Source organism: Oncorhynchus kisutch, linkage group LG29 (assembly GCF_002021735.2).
Source record: "Oncorhynchus kisutch isolate 150728-3 linkage group LG29, Okis_V2, whole genome shotgun sequence".
Taxonomy (NCBI): Eukaryota; Metazoa; Chordata; class Actinopteri; order Salmoniformes; family Salmonidae; genus Oncorhynchus; species Oncorhynchus kisutch.
Window position 1 is genome coordinate 25433907 of NC_034202.2, and position 22976 is coordinate 25456882.

The 22976-nt window shown below is 41.6% G+C and overlaps 1 protein-coding gene across 3 annotated transcripts in view; it reads left to right on the plus strand.

Moving 5' to 3' along the window:
* The window catches only part of LOC109874011 (protein unc-13 homolog B-like), a 124731-nt gene that overhangs the window by 14135 nt on the left and 87620 nt on the right, over positions 1-22976 (plus strand). For all 3 annotated transcript variants that reach the window (XM_031809139.1, XM_031809138.1, XM_020465747.2), the window contains exons 2-3: positions 6140-6169; positions 21371-21470. In XM_031809139.1, the coding sequence (XP_031664999.1) occupies positions 6140-6169; positions 21371-21470 (130 nt within the window). The remainder of the gene's footprint in view (positions 1-6139; positions 6170-21370; positions 21471-22976) is intronic.

Sequence of the window (22976 nt, forward strand, 5' to 3'; positions counted from 1 at the left end):
CTCAGTCGTTTATTTGGCTGTACATAAGGCGGGAGCAGCATTCACAATGAATCCCCTCTAATCCATCTTTCAATCCCATAACTGTTATTATATAGATACAGGAAAGGTCTGCCAAGTCTAAAAATATATCAGAGTGCTCTAGAGGTTGTTTTTCTGCTCTTGTTTTCGACAGTGTAGATAAAAGAAGAATGTATCTTTATAGGAAGCATTTTTATTTTGATTTTTTTAGATCTGGTAGGCTAACCTGCAAGACGGTTAAGAACAAATTCTTATTTACAATGACGGCCAAACCCACCCCTAACCTGGACGACGCTGGGGCAATTGTGTGCCGCCCTATGGGATAAGCATATAGCTTATCTGGGTGGGCTGGGTCGGTATGGATGTGGGTTGTGTATTAAGAGATTTGACTCTCAAAGATTACACCACATTGGTCAATATGAAAGTGTGGTCTGTCACAGACTAGTGGTGAATTGTTTTGAAACATCTGAACATTTCCATCAAAAACCTGAAACATTGTTTCTTAAGTTTAGACACATCAATGTTTTTGGCAATGCCCTTCTCAATCAGAAGAACGAATACATTTTTATTTATGAGAAACCTGGATAAGATGCCTGGGCTATGCTGATCAGACGGTATACTCAGGCATGTAACTATTTTATTTTAAGTTTTTCCCCCTCATCAATCTACACACTATTCCACAATGACAAAGCAAAAACAGGTTTTTGGAAATGTTTGCTAATTTATAAAAAACTTAAATCAAATTACATAGGTATTCGTATTCAAACCCTTTACTCTGTACTTTGTTGAAGCCCCATTGGCAGCGATTACAGCCTCGAGTCTTCTTCGGTATGACGCTACAAACGCGACACACTTGTATTTGGGGAGTTTCTCACATTCTTCTCTGCAGATCCTCTCAAGCTCAGTCAGGTTGGATGGGGAGCATCGCTGCACAGATATTTTCAGGTCTCCAGAGATGTTCGATCGGGTTCAAGTCCGGGCTCTGCCTGGGCCAATCAAGGGTATTGAGACTTGTCCCGAAGTCCTGAAGCCACTCCTGCGTTATCTTGGCTGTGTGCTAAGCTGTGTCTCAATATATTTAGATTTTCTAGGAAGATTTATGTCCGCTGCGTTATGCTAATTAGTTTGAGGCTATGGTTACGCTCCCGCATGCAGGTTTGAGAGTCATGAGTTAACTGAGCTGGGCTTGGGTCATTGTTCACCTTCCAACAAGACAATGACCCAAGCCCAGCTCAGTTAACTCATGACTCTCAAACCTGCATGCGGGAGCGTAACCATAGCCTCAAACTAATTAGCATAACGCCGCGGACATAAATCTTCCTAGAAAATCTAAATATATTGAGACACAGCTTAGCCTTTTGTTAATCACACTGTCATCTCATATTTTCAAAATATGCTTTACAGCCAATGCTAGACAAGCATTTGTTTATCATGGCATAATGCTATGGCTAGGCTCTGCTACCAGCAGGCAACATTTTCACAAAAATAAGAAAAGCAATCAAATTCAATAATTTACCTTTGAAGAACTTCGGATGTTTTCACTCAGGAGACTCCCAGTTAGATAGCAAATGTTCCTTTTTTCCCAAAAGATTATTTTTGTATGTGAAATAGCTCCGTTTGTTCTTCACGTTTGGCTGAGAAATCGACCGGAAAATGCAGTCACTAGAACTTTTTTCCAAATTAGCTCCATAATATCGACAGAAACATGGCAAACGTTGTTTAGAATCAATCCTCAAGGTGTTTTTCACATAACAATTTGATAATATATCCGTCGGGACAATTGGTTTCTCATAAGAAGCGATTGGAAAAATGGCTACTTGTGTACATTATGCAAGATTTTCTGCGGGAGCCATCATGTGACCACTTGCTAAATGTGGTCCCTTACGGCTATTCTTCAACATAAATGCGTAAAACGACGTCACAATGCTGTAGACACCTTGGGGAATACGTAGAAAATGTAGGCTCATTCGTAGCTCATTCACAGCCATATAAGGAGTCATCGGCACTTCCTTATTGGATTTTTATCTGGGTTTCGCCTGTAACATCAGTTCTGTTGCACTCACAGACAATATCTTTGCAGTTTTGGAAACGTCAGAGTGTTTTCTATCCAAAGCGGTCAATTATATGCATAGTCAAGCATCTTGTCATGACAAAATATCCTGTTTAAAACGAGAATTTTTTTTATCCAAAAATGAAAATACTGCCCCCTGATCCCTGTCATGGGATCATTTTCATCAGCAACCACTGAATAATATTACTAAAAAATATTAATATTCATTCATAATATTCATGAAATCACAAGTGCAATATTGCAAAACACAGCTTCAAGAGGTTAATGAAATTGCTTATCCCAGTTAATAATAAGCATGCAACCATTTAAGAAAATGACTGTAAAAACTGATTTGAAAAATTGTGTGGTTGAGAGGGATGACGCAAAAGGAATGGCAAATAAGTCTGGCTGCACAGCCGATTGGCAAACGTCCTGCAAATTGAGAAATCATGTGACTAAACTGAATAAGAAGAAGAAACTACACTATGAAACAAAGATAAATGACATAAAGAAATATAGTAAATAGCTTTGGAGCACCTTCAATGACATTATTGGAAAAAAGGTAAACTCAACCCATAATTTTTTGAAACCAATGGCTCATTCATCACAAAACCAACTGATATTGCAAACTACTTTTAATTCTTTTTTTAATTGGTCAGATAAGCAAACTTAGGCATGACATTCCAACTACAAACACTGTCACTACACATCCAATTATATCTGACCAAATTATAAAAGACAATTGTAATTTTGAATTCTGTAAATTCAGTGTGGAAGAGGTAAAAAAATTGTCTATCAACAATGACAAGCCACCGGGGTCTGACATCTTGTATAGAAAATTACTGAGGATAATAGCGAACGTTAGTGCCACTCTTATTTGCTATATCTTCAATTTAAACCTACTAGAAAGTGTGTTCCCTCAGGCCTGGAGGGAAGCAAAAGTAATTCCGCTACCTAAGAATAGTAAAGCCCACTTTACTGGCTCAAATAGCCGACCAATCAGCCTGTTACCAACCTTTGTGAAAAAATTGTGTTTGCCCAGATACAATGCTATTTTACAGTAAACAAATTGACAGACGTTCAGCAAGCTTCTAGGGAAGGACATTCAACAAGCACAGCACTTACACAAATGATGATTGGCTGAGAGAAATTGATGATAAAAAGATTGGGAGCTTTTTTGTTGGACTTCAGTGCAGCTTCTGACATTATCGATCATAGTCTGCTGCTGGAAAAACGTGTGTTATGGGTTTACACCTCATATCACTTAATCCGGTATAGCCAAAGACACGACACACATGATAACATACACATGGATTTTGTGTTGTAGACATGTGGTGTAGGGGCCTGAGGGCACACACTTGGTGTGTTGTGAAATCTGTTATACAATAAAACATTTTTAAACCTTTACAATATATTTGTAACCACCTTAATTTTGTCGGACCTAAGGAAGAGCCCGATTGGCAGCAGCTGATGGGGATCCATAGCAAATACAAACCTTCACCCCAGTCTGAGATCCTCAGCACTTTGGAGCAGGTTTTCATCAAGGATATCTCTGTACTTTGCTGTAGGTTTCCTCCAGATGGGATGCTTGGCATTCAGGCCAAATAGTTCAATCTTGGTTTCATCAGACCAGAGAATCTTGTTTTACATGGTCTAAGAGTCATTTAGGTGCCTTTTGGCAAACTCCAAGCGGGCTGTTGTAATGAAAGTTTCCTGTATTTACCAAATCATGAGAGCAAACCACCACACAAGTCAGAGTTATCATAAAGTCCATCTTTAATTATAATGAGCTCCATCACAACCCTGTGACTCTCAGATCAATTCAGTGTCTATCAATGAATTCTCTGAGAGTGCTTACACATTGCAACTGAGATCCTTTATAGCAAAGACACACATAGCCAGACAGCATTGGCTATAAATTATCGTTCAGCTTTGGTCTCCTAAACTATGTTCTTATCTCGCTCTTGGTACCACTCAGGACCAACACCATTACCTCACCCAATGGCATATATCAAATACACCCCCTCCTGGACAAGATCAGAGAGACAGTGACTGGCACACAGACATTGTGGAGCCAAGAGATAATTGGTTCCCCCTCAATCATCCCTTCACATGGTTTAAAATATACCTTTACATATGAAGACAAGCTTGACCTCTCCCCTTTCTGTGGCCCAAGTAACTGAACCCTGACAGAGAACAGATAACTGCAACCGGCCAACACTATAGTACAACAAAATACATTCTAAATGACAAGTATCTCACAAGCATATTATGAAAATAAAACATCTTATCTATGTTACCCAACTAATTCTGATTCTGCCACGACACTGTCATGTACCCTTTACTGAGGAGTGGCTTCCGCCTGGCCACTCCACCAATAAAGGCCTTACTTGCCTAGTTAAATAAATAAAAAAATACCTGATTGCTAGAGTGATGCAGAGAGTGTTGTCCTTCTGGAAGGTTCTCCCATTTCCACAGAGGAACTCTGGAGCTCTGTCAGAGTGACCATCGGGTTCTTGGTCACCTCCCTGACCAAGAACTTTCTCCCCCTATTGCCCAGTTTAGCCGGGCGGCCAGCCAGTTCTACGAAGAGTCTCGATGGTTCCAAACTTCTTCCATTTAAGAATGATGGAGGCCACTGTGTTCTTGGCGACCTTCAATGCTGCAGATATGTTTTGGTACCATTCCCCAGATCTGTGCCTCAACTCAATCCTGTCTCGTTGCTCTAAGGACAATTCCTTCAACCTCATGGCTTAGTTTTTCCTCTGACATGCACTGTCAACTGTGGGACCTTTTATATAGACTTGTGTGTGCCTTTCCAAAACATGTCCAATCAATTTAATTTATGACAGATGGACTTATATCAAGTTGGAAACAGGATGCACCTGAGCTCAATTTTGAGTCTCATAGCAAAGGGTCTGAATAATTTATTTTTAATAAATGTGCAAACATTTCTTAACCTGTTTTCGCTTTTTCATTATGGGCCATTGTGTGTAGATTGATTAGGGAAATTATTTATGTAATCAATGTAACGTAACAATGTGGATAAAGTCAAGGGGTCTGAATACTTTCCGAATGTGCTGTACATGCAGCTTCTCTTCTGTCATAACTTCTGAATGAATGTTTTAGAATGAATGTTTATGAATAGACTACAGTTTGTCTTGGGTGCATATTTTATGTGGTTGAAATACTGTCTTCTTGCATGAGTTTCAAAGATGACACATTACACGCACACTTGTATCATTTTTCTGCAAGAAATGCCTAATTCAGCAGGAGTTAATATTGTGCTACATATGAGAGGTTATAGGTCTACAGTCAGTGTACTGACTTCAGTTACTATTCCATTTTTACCCATATGAACTTCAATTAGGAGTATTCGGTGTATTCATAGATACAGGGCTATTCGTTAGCGGGATTTAAAAGTTGCATGTAAACAGCTTATCCGTGTAAGACCTTATCTGGTATACTGTGCGCATGTAAACGTGGTCAATTATTAACAGTGGTGGATTCTATTCCCCCATGCCACTTTTTTTTGTTAGTATTTGGTGCTTCTCAAAAATGTGATAGGCTGGTGTTTTCTGCTGATAGGTTGAGAGAATATTGTGATGCTCACTCAGACACGTCTGGCCACGTCTAACACAATCCTACTCCATGCTTCATCAACATGTGCCCCATCTGTCGGTCTGCATATCAATGAATGTCAGAACTCACCGACAAATGTCATGTGCCCTTGTTTTTCTGTCGTTGTGGTTGATAACACGTGGCTGATTGGTGTCCGTGTGACTTCTTTCTGGTCCGTGATTCACTGATCCTGTTACACTCTCAGCATGACGGATATCCTGGCTCTGACTGTGGCCTCTTAGGGGGACACCGAAGTGACGTGAAGTGAACACCCGATCACATTAATTGTACACAATGTAGGGCTAGCCTCCAGCAATCAGCCTTATCAGAGTCCGTATGATATCCTTGAAGTAAATCATGAGCAGGCATAACGACTTGCTGTCTAGGTTTTATTAAAAACACAGTTTTATGTCTTTTGTTTCTAACAGTTGTTTTCTCTTTCTATTTCAGTAAAGAAAGCCAAACTCCAAGGATCTCCAGGTAAGTCCTTAAACGACCTCTTTATTTAGGAGTTATGTACTCGAATGCTGACCGAAACTAGGACTGTTTGTGACCCTTTTTAAAAATCCTTCATAGCAGGAAGTCATTTGCACCTACTTCTCCTGTAGGGCAATCAGTCAGGGCAGTGGTTGGTTGACTTTTGTATTAGCATAATCCAATGGGGCTTTCTGTCCCTGCTTCCCACCTAGCTCTATCCCATGTGCTGCAGGTGAGCTGCTCAGCAGTAGTCGTGTGTGCGTAAAATCACTGGGGAAGCTACTGGCATATTGCAACCTATGTGTTTTGATAATTGCGTTGTTTGCTCTATAACCTGTTAGTTCATATGCCTTGACACTGGTATATATGCCTAAGGCCGAGACAATAAGAAGTGGCAGAATAAATTCAACCACACCTTTCTTTCATCACAAAACCGGAGAGCAACCTCTGTCTGAAGTCCACAAAGCATATTGCATGTAACAAACAGTTACATAACCTACAGCACGGTCAAGCAAGTTCATGTTTCTGACATTTTCGGACCACTAAACAACTATTGATTTAGAACCACGGAGAGTTACTGCAAGTCTCAAACAAACAGGAGTTGCCTCCACTATACCAGCACCATTTCAACTTTATCAAATCACCTCTGCTTAATCTAATACAGTGACAACTAAAAGATACCAATAACAATTTAGTCCTATATACGTAAGCTAAATATGATTTGGCTCGCCATGGTTCTGATTTATCTCTCTCTCTGTGTGTGTGTGTGTAATCACAATTGGAAAAGGGCCCTAAGGTCTCAATGTCTCCCCTATCAAAATAAAGGTTAAATTTTAAAAAATTGAAATGCTAGCTAACTAGCTAGCCACCGGAAGACAACAACACAGGGAGATGCAACAATTCAAGTTTTTTCTGTCAATGACATTTTTCACTTGATGTGATTGGTATGATGCTTATTTAGGGTGCAACTGAACCATTCATATATGAGCTCACTCATTTTAGCTCACTGCTGATTGAATATTATTTTATACCTTTTCATCAGGGTAGGCCAAATGACCGCTGGCTTCCCTTGCATTCAATGCTACGGGCAACCATGTCATACACTTTTTGACCAAATAGCATCAGATAGATCTATCGATAGACAGATGGGCTACACATACAGAGACAAAGGGGTGCTGTTTCGTTTGCTCTGATCCTTTCTCCGGTGAGAGACCGTACATTCAGCCTCTTGCAAATTTAATAAAAATTTGGAAACTGAGACTTTTTTTTTCAATATTTTGGGGAAGCCTGGCTTCCCCTGGCATCCATGAATACATGCCACAACTGGTCAGATCAGTGCTGGCAAAATCCAAATCCCCACGCACTCCACTTAGGTAAATCCCTATACTGTTTGCCCTCACTCCTATCTCATAAACCCTATGACTGTGTTATTGTGATAGACATTTACTCTGTTTTATTTTGTATTATATATTCCATGTTAACTGCTATTGTTTGAGTGTTAATTCATTCGGGACTAATAAACCAATTAGTTGTTTGAGTAAATGCAGTCCTCACTTAGAGTAACTCTTTAATTGACTTTACATTCATAATTTTGTACGGGTAAATCCTCATTTAAATTTGCACACACATCATATGCTTTTGTGTTCCACCTTTACATCCTTGCTTTTACTTGACTCAATTAGTTAATACGAGAACACTAGTTGTTTAGGATTAGCTCATTGTCTCTAGTCTCTTAATTGCATGACGGTGCAAGATAGACACATGTACAATAGCCTTACTCTGGTGATGCAACGGTTAGTGACCTGGCAAGGGCCATCAGAGACACACAGGCCGTATTGCATTTGGATACACATGATTATGGAATCCGATTTTAACCCAACTACAGCTAAATATTTTGACTTGGATAGATTCATTTGCAGTGGAAAAACTGACTGGTTAGGCTTGACATGAATTGGCCCAGAATACAAATATACACATACATTTGATTGTTAGTGCTATTTGCAAATACTTACCTACCACTATTCATAAAACACAACTACCCAGGTGTGCCCTGTGACAGAGGAATATGTCTTCTATGACATACAACATTGATGAGAGGTCCAAATAGTAAATGTCAGCCTTCCAACCATCCATGTTTTTCTGACTAATTTATTGGAAAACTGATGATGTGACAATAATGAATGAAGACACTTGACTAAGGCATGTGTGGTGAGTTGGAGCGAAAGACTGAGGGGTTCTGTCGCTCGTATGACTCAGTAACCTGGACAGATCTTCTGTCTACTTTCAGAGTGTGGGTACTTATCAAAGTCTGCTGTTTGATGGTCGGTCCACACGACAATCCAAGTGTGCTCTCTGTGTGCGTGCATGTGCGGGTGTGTGTTATGACAGAGGGTGGCCGTTTCTTTCTGGTAAGATGCTATCAGTCCTTTGTGCAAGGTGGAAGAGCTCTTTCAGATAGAGACCACAATCACTAAGTGGCTCTAATCTAATCCAGGCCGCCTCCTCCTCTTATCTTTGAACTTGTATTCATGAGAAGCAGCAAGTGTGGTCCAAGACGAGGCATGGGGCATCTAATTAGTAAGGGGGAGATGGGGAGTGTCTCCAGATCATGGTCGTAATGTCTGTATTGCTGACTGGCCTCCTGATACTCTAATTAGACCTGTTTCTTCTCAACCCAGAGCCCTAGGCCTGGCTGTTTACCTGATGTCCCCACTGGAGACTTGTACTGAGTGTACAAAACATTAAGAACACCTTCCTAATATTGTGTTTCACACCCTTGTGCCCTAGGGGCATGGACTCTACAAGGTGTCGAAAGCATTGCACAGGGATACTGGCCCATGTTTACTCCAATGCTTCCCACAGTTGTGTCAAGTTGGCTGGATGTCCTTTGGGTGGTGGACCATTCTTGATACACAAAACCCTGCAGCGTTACCGTTCTTGACACACTCAAACCGGTGCTCCTGGCACCTACTACCATACCCTGTTCAAAGACGCTTAAATATTTTATCTTGCCCATTCACCGTCTGAATGGCACACATACACAATCAATTTCTCAATTATCACAAGGCTTAAAAATCATTCATTAACCTGTCTCGTCCCCTTCATCTACACTAATTGAAAGTGTAGATGAGTGACATAAATAAGGGATCACAGCTTTCACCTGGATTCACCTGGTCAGTCTGTCATGGAAAGAGCAGGTGTTCCTAATGTTTTGTACTCTCGGTGGATAGCTTACAGCAGGTTTCAATATAACTAGACCTCTGGGACTAACAACATACTGCATTACCTCATTAGTGTCAATCAATGAATTGTTTCTGTCTCTGTGAAATGTGGTGCGTATCAGGGATGTACGATATATCGTTGGTACCTAGCTAGCACCAATACAACGAGCCTGAAAACAATGACCAGTAGAACCTGCAGTCATTTTCATTATTCTTAGCCTCTCTGGGGTAGGCGGGACGCTTGCGTCCCATATGGCCAATAGCCAGGGAAAATGCAGAGCGCCAAATTCAAATACATTTCTATAAAATTCAAACTTTCATTAAATTACACATGCAAGATAGCAAATTAAAGCTACACTCGTTGTGAATCCAGCCAACGTGTCAGATTTCAAAAAGGCTTTTCAGCGAAAGCATAAGATGCTATTATCTGATGATAGCACAACCGTAAACAACGAGAGTAGCATATTTCAACTCTGCAGGCGCGACACAAAACGCAGAAATAAAATGTAAATCATGCCTTACCTTTGACGAGCTTCTTTTGTTGGCACTCCTATATGTCCCATGGTCCTTTTTGTTCGATTAATTCAGTTGATATATATCCAAAATGTCCATTTACTTGGCGCATTTGATCCAGAAAAACACCGCTTCCAACTTACGCAACGTCGCTACAAAATATCTCAAAAGTTACCTGTAAACTTTGCCAAAATATTTCAAACTACTTTTGTAATACAACCTTAAACATTTCTAAATGTATGTAATCGATCAAATTGAAGACGGGATGATCTGTGTTCAATACAGGAGCAAAACAAACTGATGCTACTTTTCTGGTTACACGCCTCTATCAAAAGGTACACATGAAGTGACGTTCGTTCTGAGCTATGGTACTTCTTCATTACACAAAGGAAAAACCTCAACCAATTTCTACAAACTGGTGACATCCAGTAGAAGCGGTAGGAACTGCATGGATTCCCCATGAAAACTTATTGAAAAGACAGTGACTTCAAAAAAACAAATCTGAATTGTTTGTCCTCGGGGTTTCGCCTGCTAAATAAGTTCTGATATACTCACAGACATGATTCAAAATGTTTTAGAAACTTCAGAGTGTTTTCTATCCAATACTAATAATAAAATGCATATATTAGGATCTGGGACATAGTAGGAGGCAGTTCAGTTTTGGCATGCTATTTATCCAAAAGTGAAAATGCTGCCCCCTACCCCAAACAGGTTAACAATGATTTAGGAATCCTTGTAAGTATTAGCTATCAAATCAAAGTGTATTCGTCATGTGCCCCGAATACAACAGGTGTAGACCTTACAAGGAAATGCTTACTTACAGGCTCTAACCAATAGTGCAAAAAAGGTATTAGATGAACAATAGGTAAGTAAAGAAATAAAACAACAGTAAAAAGACAGTGAAAAACAGTAGCGAGGCTATAAAAGTAGCGAGGCAACACACAGACACCGGTTAGTCAGGCTGATTTGAGGTAGTATGTAGATATGGTTAGAGTGACTATGCATATATGATGAACAGAGAGTAGCAGTAGTGTGAAAGATGGGTTGGTGGGTGGCGGGACACAATGCAGATAGCCAGATTAGCCAATGTGCGGGAGCACTGATTGGTCGGGCCAATTGAGGTAGTATGTACATGAATGTATAGTTAAAGTGACTATGCATATATGGTAAACAGAGAGTAGCAGTAGCGTAAAAGAGAGTTTGGGGGGGTGGCACACAAAGTAAATTGTCTGTTCAGGAGTCTTATGGCTTGGGGGTAAAAACTGTTGAAGCCTTTTTGTCCTAGACCTGGCACTCCAGTGTACCGCTTGCCATGCGGTAGTAGAGAGAATAGTCTATGACTGGGGTGGCTGGGGTCTTTGACAATTTTTAGGGTTCCTCTGATATCGCCTGGGGTAGAGGTCCTGGATGGCAGGCAGCTTAGACCCAGTGATGTACTGGGCCGTGTGCACTACCCTCTAGTGCCTTGCAGTCGAAGGTCGAGCAATTGCCATACCAGGCAGTGATATAACTAGTCAGAATGCTCTCGATGTTGCAGCTGTAGAACCTTTTGAGGATCTCAGGACCTATGCCAAATCTTTTTAGTTTCCTGGGGGGGAATAGGCTTTGTCGTGGCCTTTTCACGAATGTCTTGGTGTGGTTGGACCATTCTAGTTTGTTGGTGATGTGGACTCCAAGGAACTTGAAGCTCTCAACCTGCTCCACTACAGCCCCATTGATGAGAATGGGGGCGTGCTCGGTCCACCTTTTCTTGTAGTCCACAATCATCTACTTAGTCTTAGTTACGTTGAGGGACAGGTTGTTATTCTGGCACCACCCGGCCAGGTCTCTGACCTCCTCCCTGTAGGCTGTCTCGTTGTTGCCGGTGATCAGGCCTACCACTGTTGTTGTCAGCAAACTTAATGATGGTGTTGGAGTCTTGCCATTCAATCGTGGGTGAACAGGGAGTACAGGAGGGGACTGAGCACGCACCCCTGGGGGGCAGATGTGTTGCTACCTACCCACACCACGTGGGGGCGGCCCGTCAGGAAGTCCAGGATCCAGTTGCAGAGGGAGGTGTTTACAGTGCCTTGCGAAAGTATTCGGCCCCCTTGAACTTTGCGACCTTTTGCCACATTTCAGGCTTCAAACATAAAGATATAAAACTGTTTTTTTTTGTGAAGAATCAACAACAAGTGGGACACAATCATGAAGTGTAACGACATTTATTGGATATTTCAAACTTTTTTAACAAATCAAAAACTGAAAAATTGGGCGTGCAAAATTATTCAGCCCCTTTACTTTCAGTGCAGCAAACTCTCTCCAGAAGTTCAGTGAGGATCTCTGAATGATCCAATGTTGACCTAAATGACTAATGATGATAAATACAATCCACCTGTGTGTAATCAAGTCTCCGTATAAATGCACCTGCACTGTGATAGTCTCAGAGGTCCGTTAAAAGCGCAGAGAGCATCATGAAGAACAAGGAACACACCAGGCAGGTCCGAGATACTGTTGTGAAGAAGTTTAAAGCCGGATTTGGATACAAAAAGATTTCCCAAGATTTAAACATCCCAAGGAGCACTGTGCAAGCGATAATATTGAAATGGAAGGAGTATCAGACCACTGCAAATCTACCAAGACCTGGCCGTCCTTCTAAACTTTCAGCTCATACAAGGAGAAGACTGATCAGAGATGCAGCCAAGAGACCCATGATCACTCTGGATGAACTGCAGAGATCTACAGCTGAGGTGGGAGACTCTGTCCATAGGACAACAATCAGTCGTATATTGCACAAATCTGGCCTTTATGGAAGAGTGGCAAGAAGAAAGCCATTTCTTAAAGATATCCATAAAAAGTGTTGTTTAAAGTTTGCCACAAGCCACCTGGGAGACACACCAAACATGTGGAAGAAGGTGCTCTGGTCAGATGAAACCAAAATTGAACTTTTTGGCTACAATGCAAAACGTTATGTTTGGCATAAAAGCAACACAGCTCATCACCCTGAACACACCATCCCCACTGTCAAACATGGTGGTGGCAGCATCATGGTTTGGGCCTGCTTTTCTTCAGCAGGGACAGGGAAGATGGTTAAAATTTATGGGAAGATGGATGGAGCCAAATACAGGACCATTCTGGAAGAAAACCTGATGGAGTCTGCAAAAGACCTGAGACTGGGATGGAGATTTGTCTTCCAACAAGACAATGATCCAAAACATAAAGAAAAATCTACAATGGAATGGTTCAAAAATAAACATATCCAGGTGTTAGAATGGCCAAGTCAAAGTCCAGACCTGAATCCAATCGAGAATCTGTGGAAAGAACTGAAAACTGCTGTTCACAAATGCTCTCCATCCAACCTCACTGAGCTCGAGCTGTTTTGCAAGGAGGAATGGGAAAGATTTTCAGTCTCTCAATGTGCAAAACTGATAGACATACCCCAAGCGACTTACAGCTGTAATCGCAGCAAAAGGTGGCGCTACAAAGTATTAACTTAAGGGGGCTGAATAATTTTGCACGCCCAATTTTTCAGTTTTTGATTTGTTAAAAAAGTTTGAAATATCCTATAAATGTCGTTCCACTTCATGATTGTGTCCCACTTGTTGTTGATTCTTCACAAAAAAATACAGTTTTATATCTTTGTTTGAAGCCTGAAATGTGGCAAAAGGTCGCAAAGTTCAAGGGGGCCGAATACTTTCGCAAGGCACTGTAGTCCCAGGATCCTTAGCTTAGTGATGAGCTTTGAGGGTACTATGGTGTTTAACGCTGAGCTGTAGTCAATGAATAGCATTCTCACATAAGTGTTCCTTTTGTCCAGGTGGGAAAGGGCAGTGTGGAGTGCAATAGAGATTACATCATTTGTGGATCTGTTTGGGCGGTATGCAAATTGGAGTGGGTCTAGGGTTTCTGGGATAATGGTGTTGATGTGAGCCATTACCAGCCTTTCAAAGCACTTCATGGCTACGGACGTGAGTGCTACGGGTCTGTAGTCATTTAGGCAGGTTGCCTTTGTGTTCTTGGGCACAGGGACTATGGCGGTCTGCTTGAAACATGTCGGTATTACAGGGACATGTTGAAAATGTCAGTGAAGACACCTGCCAGTTGGTCAGCACATGCTCGGAGCACACGTCCTGGTAATCTGTTTGGTCCCGCAGCCTTGTGTATGTTGACCTGTTTAAGGTCTGACTCACGTTGGCTACGGAGAGCGTGATCACACAGTCGTCCGGAACAGCTGATGCTCTCATGCCTGCCTCAGTGTTGCTTGCCTCAAAGCGAGCATAGAAGTGATTTGTAGACTACTTTATAGTCTGTAATAGTTTGCAAGCCCTGCCAGATAAGACGAGCGTCGGAGCCTGTGTAGTATGATTCAATCTTAGCCCTATATTGATGCTTTTCCTGTTTGATGGTTCGTCGCAGGGCATAGCAGGATTTCTTGTAAGCTTCCGGGTTTGAAAGCAGCAGCTCTACCCTTTAGCTCAGTGCGAATGTTGCCTGTAATCCATGGCTTCTGGTTGGGGTATGTACGTACAGTCACTGTGGGGACGACATCCTCGATGCACTTACTGATAAAGCCAGTGACTGATGTGGTGTACTCCTCAATGCCATCGGAAGAATCCCAGAACATGTTCCAGTCTGTGATAGCAAAACAGTCCTGTAGCACATGCTTCATCTGACCACTTTTTTGTAGACCGAGTCACTGGTCTTTCCTGCTTTAATTTTTGCTTGTAAACAGGAATCAGGAGGATATAGTTGTGGTCGGATTTACCAAATGGAGGGCGAGGGAGCGCTTTGTACGCATCTCCGTGTGTGGAGTACAGGTGATCTAGAATTTTTTTCTCCCTCTGGTTGCACATTTAACATGTTGATGAAAATTTGGTAGAACTGATTTAAGTGTCCCTGCATTAAAATCTCCGGCCACTAGGAGCGGTGCCTCTGGGTGAGTGGTTTCCTGTTTGCTTATTTCCTTATACAGCTGACTGAGTGCAGTCTTAGTGCCAGCATCTGTCTGTGGTGGTAAATAAACAGCCACGATGTTAGGGTTTTCTTCCGGTGAAGGAGAGGTGGACCAAAATGCAGCGTGGTTATTTCGATACATGTTTAATAAAAGATAAACACGAACAATACAAAACAATAAACGTAAAAACCTAAACAGCCTATTCTGGTGCAAACTAACACAGAGACAGGAACAATCACCCACGAAACACTCAAAGAATATGGCTGCCTAAATATGGTTCCCAATCAGAGACAACGACACCTGCCTCTGATTGAGAACCACTCCAGGTAGCCATAGACTATTCTAGACAACCCCACTAACCACAATCCCATGACCTACAAAAAACCCCAAGACAAAACACACCACATAAATAACCCATGTCACACTCTGGCCTGACCAAAATAATAAAGAAAACACAAAATACTAAGACCAGGGCGTGACACACGAAAAGTATACAGTGGGGCAAAAAAGTATTTAGTCAGCCACCAATTGTGCAAGTTCACCCACTTAAAAAGATGAGAGGCCTGTAATTTTCATCATAGGTACACTTCAACTATGACAGACAAAATGAGAAAAAAAAATCCTGAAAATCACATTGTAGGATTTTTTATGAATTTATTTGCAAATTATGGTTGAAAACTTTTGTTATTGACCAAATACTTTTTTTCCACCATAATTTGCAAATAAATTCATTAAAGATCCTACCATGTGATTTTCTGGAATTTTTTTTCTCATTTTGTCTGTCATAGTTGAAGTGTACCTATGATGAAAATTACAGGCCTTTCTCATCTTTTTAAGTGGGAGAACTTGCACAATTGGTGGCTGACTAAATACTTTTTTGCTCCACTGTATGTAAATGCCAACAAAATAACTTTTTGGTCTTTTGTGTGTGTGTGTGTGTGTAACCTTTATTTAACTAGGCAAGTCAGCTAAGAACACATTCTTATTGACAATGACTTTGTCGCACTATGGGACTCCCAATCACGTCCGGATGTGATACATCCTGGGTTCAGACCAGGGAATGTAGTGACACCTCTTGCACTGAGATGCAGTGCCTTAGACCACAACGTGTGTGTATGTTAACTATTTAACTGTACTAGAATGCTTAAAAGACTGCTAAAATTGAAAATATCTGGTATCGTTTTTTTTACGCACATTCTCATTGTGTACCAACTCTGTTGACTGAACTGAAGCTTTGTGTCCATGGCAAAATAAATGTTTTTTTTGCCACTGTGGAGAGGCATTGAGAAGTCAAGTGACCATGTATCTTTTCCCAGGTAGATAGTCCTACATAAAGGTGTGTGTGTTGACTATTCAGATCCACAGAAATCTCAGGTTGCGCATATATATAGAAAACAGAGCATGCTTTCAACTTTCCTCCGGTATTATTTTAGCCAACTATTTATCCATCATTTTACCAGGTAAGTTAACTGAGAACACATTCTCATTTGCAGCAACGACTTGGGGAATAGTTACAGGGGAGAGGAGGGGGATTAATGAGCCAATTGTAAACTGGGGATTATTAGGTGACTGTAATGGTTTGAGGTCCAGATTGAGAATTTAGCCAGGACACCGGGGTTAACACCCCTACAATAAGAGTCATGGGCTCTTTAATGACCTCAGAGAGTGAGGACACCTGTTTAACATCCCCCTACACAGGGCAGTGTCCCCAATCACTGCCCTGGGGCATTGGGATATTTTTTAGACCAGAGGAAAGAGTGCCTCCTACTGGCCCTCCAACACCACTTCCAGCAGCATCTGGTCTCCCATCCAGGAACTGACCAGGACCAACCCTGCTTAGCTTCAGAAGCAAGCCAGCAGTGGTGTGCAGGGTGGTATGCTGCTGGTTAACAGGAAAAGAACAAGCAAAAATTCCTTACAGAAATGTTGTAGTAGCCTACACCTAAACATTAGCGATCTGTCCAATTTGGTCAGGGGAAATGAAGCGGTAACGCTATATATTTATAGCCAAAGCCAATTTATTTGTGTTAATAGAATGTGAATGTGATCAAATTTGGTTTATATTCTAACTTTGGTTGGTAGGCTAACTAGACCTTTTTTAATACAAAATGATTGACTGGAATTAATCACATCAACAAATAGTGATGACATAGACTGGACTGTGTTAATATGCACCTGTAACTTTTGAATTACAGATGTAGCCTATATAGGCCTACATGATGCAGCCCCTGCTCCACCCTGTTAGTCCTATTGTCTCATCGCAGTTGTCTCTGTCTATAACAGAATTCCCCTGTAAGTCAAAACATTAACATTCCTATTATTGGGTTGCACTGGGGCTGTGGCAGTCACAAAATTTTGTCAGCCGGTGATTGTCAAGCAAATAATTGTCAGTCTCTCGGTAAATGACCGTTAAATTAATATAAACACATTTAGTATCTCCTGGCTTCAACACATAATCTACAAGCCATTTAAAAAAGTCTAATAAATCCATGTAATATAGCCTACACCTTCACAATAAATCCATTATTGGATTCTTTAGACTGGTCTAAAGAAGCATGATATGAAGAAAATGTAGTCTATTTCAGAAGAAAAGAATAGCATCCTCTGAGTTGTCCTGACGTGGCTATGCCAAATGGCTGTGGGCTACACTAGTTAATTTAGCAGACAAGATTTGCTCATAATTCTGTGGCATAATTTTTTAAAATATCTTTTTTTGTTTGAAGAATACAATTGAACAAAGCTGAAAAAAAGTGAAATATTTTCTCCAAATGATTTGAGGGAATGCTCACATGCGGCGATTCAGTGTTGACCGGTTAACAAATAAATATGTACTCCTATATGCTTAATTTATAGTTATTAATGCAACTTTAGTTTAGTAACTTTATGTTTTGATGTTTAATACATTGTAAAGCGGAATGATGAGACTAATGATGATTTGAAAAAAGTTACTTGAAAGGCATGAGCTCTGCTTTGTTTTTCGCGCAGGCTGTACACACTACATCAGTCACTTATTCACAATTTGACAAGCACTTGAGAATGCCTCGAATATCATGGCAGCATCCTCATTGTGGCTGTAATGCACCCTAAAAAAATCCAGGCCTTTCGCGGCCTGGAGTGCAGCATTGTGCCCTTCTCCCTGAGTGTGCTGTGCAATTCGAACCACCACCCACTCACATGGCTCTCAGTCAGGTGATAGGGTCTTTCTAACCGACTACAAGTGAAGACACACATCGGGGATGCCACTGTGTGCATATTGAAGAACTGTCCACATTTTACTTTTCGTCAGCACACAAGATGAGTAGGCCTAACGAACATCAAAAGCACTAACCTATGTCAACCTATCCCTCATTGTACAATAGTCGACCTATTCTGTGCAATAAATAAATATTCCAAACATAGTCTGGGACAGTTGTGGGATGTGATTGATCCCAAGTTAATACAACGACTACCATCAAAAAATATTTTTTATGCAATGTGGCTGACGCAACAGATCAGAACGTTTAGCTTAAAATGTTAAACTCTTAGGCTATTTCTTCACATGATAAGTGCAGCAATGCACACGTGGTAGTAGGCTATAAGCGCAAATGTTCTTTTAACAGAAAACACCATTATCAAAAGTGACCGCAAATGCAATTATGCTTTTATTATAAAGGTGCTTTTTTATGGTGAAAATGATCTTCCCCAAACTGAAAACTCACGCTGCTAATGTATGCCAGCTCTACACCCCTTGTAAAGCAGATTAATGTGCTTAATTTTAGGCTACATGAGGTGTGCAACTATGATTAGAAAAAGTCACAAAAAAAGGCATTGTTTCTTATGCGGGTCATAATTCACATGTGATAATATATCATTCACAAATGATAGGCTAATATTGTCACCCATCAGACTATTTATTGATTTAATCTTGACTTTACATATACTAAATAATATACAGTACCAGTCAAAAGTTTGGACACACCTACTCATTCAAGGGTTTTTCTTTGTTTTTCCACATTGTAGAATAGTGAAGACATCAACTATGAAATAACACACACAGAATAATGTAGTAACCAAAAATGTGTTAAAAAAAATCAAAATATATTTTAGACTCTTCAAAGTAGCCACCCTTTGCCTTGATGACAGCTTTGCACACTCTTGGCATTCTCTCAACCAGCTTCACCTGGAATGCTTTTCCAACAGTCTTGAAGAAGTTCCCACATATGCTAAGCACTTGTTGGCTGATTTTGCTTCACTCTGCATCTAACTTATCCCAAATCATCTCAATTGGGATGAGGTCGGGTAATTGTGGAGGCCAGGTCATCTGATGCAGCACTCCATCACTCTCCTTAGTCAAATAGTCCTTACACAGCCTGGAGGTGTGTTGGGTCATTGCCCTGTTGAAAAACAAATGATAGTCCCACTAAGTACAAACCAGCTGGGATGGCATATCGCTGCAGAATGCTGTGGTAGCCATGCTGGTTAAGTGTGCCTTGAATTCAAAATGAATCACTGACACTGTCACAAGCAAGGCACCATCATACCTACTCCATGCTTCACGTTGGGAACCACACATGTGGAGATCTTCCGTTCACCTACTCTGCGTCTCAGAAAGATACGGCGGTTGGAACCAAAAATCTCAAATATGGACTCATTTCCACTGGTCTAATGTCCATTTGCTCGTGTTTCTTGGCATAAGCAAGTGTCTGCTTATTGGTGTCCTTTTAGTTGTGTTTTTTGTTGTTGCAGCAATTTGACCATGAAGGCCTGACTCACCCAGTCTCCTCTGAACAGTTGATGTTCAGATTTGTCTGTTACTTTAACTCCGTGAAGCATTTATTTTGGCTGCAATTTCTAAGGCTGATAATTCCAATGAACTTATCCTCTGCAGCAGAGGTAACTTTGGGTCTTCCTTTCCTGTGGCGGTCCTCATGAGAGACAGTTTCATCGTAGCACTTGATGGTTTTTGCGAATGCAATTGAGGAAACTTTCAATGTTCTTGATATGTTCCGGATTGACTGATCTTCATGTCTTAAAATATTGACGGAATGTCGTTTCTCTTTGCTTATTTGAGTTGTTCTTGCCATAATATGGACTTGGTCTCATGCCAGAATAATCAGAAACCTGGGCATTCTAGTTCTGTTTTCAAGTTTTTTCGACGTGCAACTCGTGCTTGACAGCAGGCCTGACAGCCAATGATCCACTATATGGATAGCCACGCAAGCTTCACCCTCATGTCGGTTCTAACAAGATAGGTAGTGCTAGGTATCTACAGCCAATCCTGTAGGGGCTTAAAACTAGAGTGAGCTTCGATTGGTCAATAGCACCACAGCGCACGCGACAAAAGTTCAGCTTTCCCCAACTTTGATCCCAACCTGTTCATGTTCCCTCACCCATGCTCGCATCAACCAACGGTCCCCCGCCCACTTATTGAAAATGAATGGAGTTGAATGGAGTTTCTGTTGTTTCATCACCCCCAGCGTGCTAGATGGACTTCTGCTATGAGAGCAATAGGATAAAGTGACTTGCGCTCTGCTCACCCTGACCAAAATGTACGCTTTCATTGTAGCAGAAAAAAAACAATAGATTTTGCAACACCCCAGTGTAGCTATGTTGGGCTACTGGAAAGGCAAAAAAAGAAGACCTAATGGGACAACAAGAGAGCAGTTTTAACTGGTCATGATCATGAGAAAGAAGTTGGCCCCACTTCTTTGTGACCTGTGGTGCCACCACATCTGCCCCTACAATAAATATGAAATGATTTGCCACTACCTGCTTCACAGTGATGACTTTTAAATATGTTTATAAATCAAACAAGGTCTTTTAACCTTGGTCTTTAAATTGATGGTATGAGAGATGACAAAGACCTTTTCTGCTGTAGAAGCTGGTCTCGCCTGTCTCTGCATCACGTAGTCCTACTGTACTGGCCTATGTCTCAGTGTCAGAGGTGAAATGGTGATCATGCCCAGAGCTATATTAGGGTGGCTGCTCTGCAGTGAGTGAATCACATCAGCCAGGAGAGAGGATGGATGGCTAGGCTATATCTGCTGCCTGCCTGGCTGTGTGGCACTCCTCTGTAGTGAGATTACCAGGGTCAGTGAATTGGTCTGGGTGCAGGGCGGTGGGGGGAAGGGATGGGGAAACGGACTTATCTGCTTTCACTCTCACCTACGTCGCCGACTGTCCTTCAGTCACACAAAGTCAAAGTGAAGCAGTTGGGATAGTAACAGTAATGCTAGATTGGCCATCATTGCTACGTCTGCTACCACAATTGTCTTTCTTACCTGTACACAGAAGCTCTCCATCTGGCAAATCATTTGACGTCATGCAGATTACTGCTCATGTCCTATAAAGACAAAGTAGTATGGAGACTTGGTCTCCTACGTGTACACTGTAATCTACTCTTTTTTTTCTCATTTCAACATGACAATCTATCTTTGTAATGTGGTGAGCAGAAGTACTGATTGGAACGAATATTAAATATCAGTACCTCTCCCACCATTACTTCATTTCATTATATGCATGCTTTTCACCTCTTTTCCCCTCCTTTCTGTGTTGCAGGTAAGTTCAATAGCTATGTGACGCTGAAGGTGCAGAATGTCAAGAGCACCTCCATTACCGTGCGAGGGGACCAGCCATGCTGGGAGCAGGACTTCATGTTGTAAGTGACCAGTAACCACACACTTCTTAGACCTCTCTATTCCTGTCCTATGCACTCAGTCTTTGTTTATTTGTATCCCCAAATAATTTTGCAGTAGCTTCTCTTCCTGACATCCACAAAACACGACAAGTAACGGAACACTGATACACTGATACACAGGACAGTCACACACATTTTTAATACGAAGTGATAGGCCCCACAAGCTCACAGAACAGGATTGCTGAGTGCTGAAGCGTATAGCGCGTAAAAATCGTCTGTCCTCGGTTGCAACACTCACTTCTGAGTTCTAAACTGCCGCTGGAAGCAACATCAGCACAATAACTGTTCATTGGGAGCTTCCTGAAATGGGTTTCCATGGCCGAGCAGCCGCACACAAGCCTATGATTACCATGCGCAATGCCAAGCGTCGGCTGGAGTGGTGTAAAGCTCACCACCATTAGACTATGGAGCAGTGGAAATGTGTACTCTGGAGTGATGAATCTTAACCATCTGGCAGTCCAATGGATGAATCTGGGTTTGGCGGATTCCGGGAGAATGCTTCCTGCCCCAATGCATAGTGCCAACTTTAAAGTTTAGTAGAGGAGGAATAATGGTCTAGAGCTGTTTTTCATGTTTCGGGCTAGGCCCCTTAGTTCCAGTGAATGGAAATCTTAACGCTACAGCATTCTAGACGATTCTGTGCTTCAAACTTTGCGGCGACAGTTTGGGGGAGGCCCTTTCCTGTTTCAGCATGACAAAGCCCCCGTGCATAAGGCGAAGTCCACACAAATGTTTTTTTCGAGATCGGTGTGGAAGAACTTGACTGGGCTGTACAGAGCCCTGACCTCAATCCCATCAAACACCTTTGGGATGAATTGGAACGCCAACTGCGAACCAGGCCTAATCGCCCAACATCAGTAACCGACCTCACTAATGCTCTTGCGGCTGAATTGAAGCAAGTCCCCTCAGCAATGTTCCAACATCTAGTGGAGAGCCTTTCCTGCTGTTATAGCAGCAAAGTGGGGACCAACTCCATATTAATGCCCATAATTTTGTAATGAGATGTTCAACAAGCTGGTGTCCACATACTTTTGGTCATGTAGTGTATGTCGTATAAGCCACAACATACTTGCTGTGTGTGGCGGATAGAATACCAGTGGTCTGTCTGGAGGCTCTGTAAGTGTCAAGTGTCACATTTTCATACAGTGTCAACATAGAATCAGGTAACATCAGGTTTGTTTTGTTTAAATGATGATCAGAACGATGAAGGGAGGGTCTATGGCTCTGAGCTCAACAGACTTATTGTAACAGTGCAGTATATCCTCCATGCTCAGCCACCTAACACCTTTATTTGATTAAGGCTGACTGTCTTTTGGAATTATGCAGCAGACGCAACCACCTGAGTACTCTTCCACTCAGACAGGTGAGAGCAGGGCAGCTAGTCTGCCTCTGGTGCTAATGCTATGTAGCTACAGTTCAGGTTTATGATTTTCAGACAGTAATATGTGAGAGCAGGCCACAGTCGGG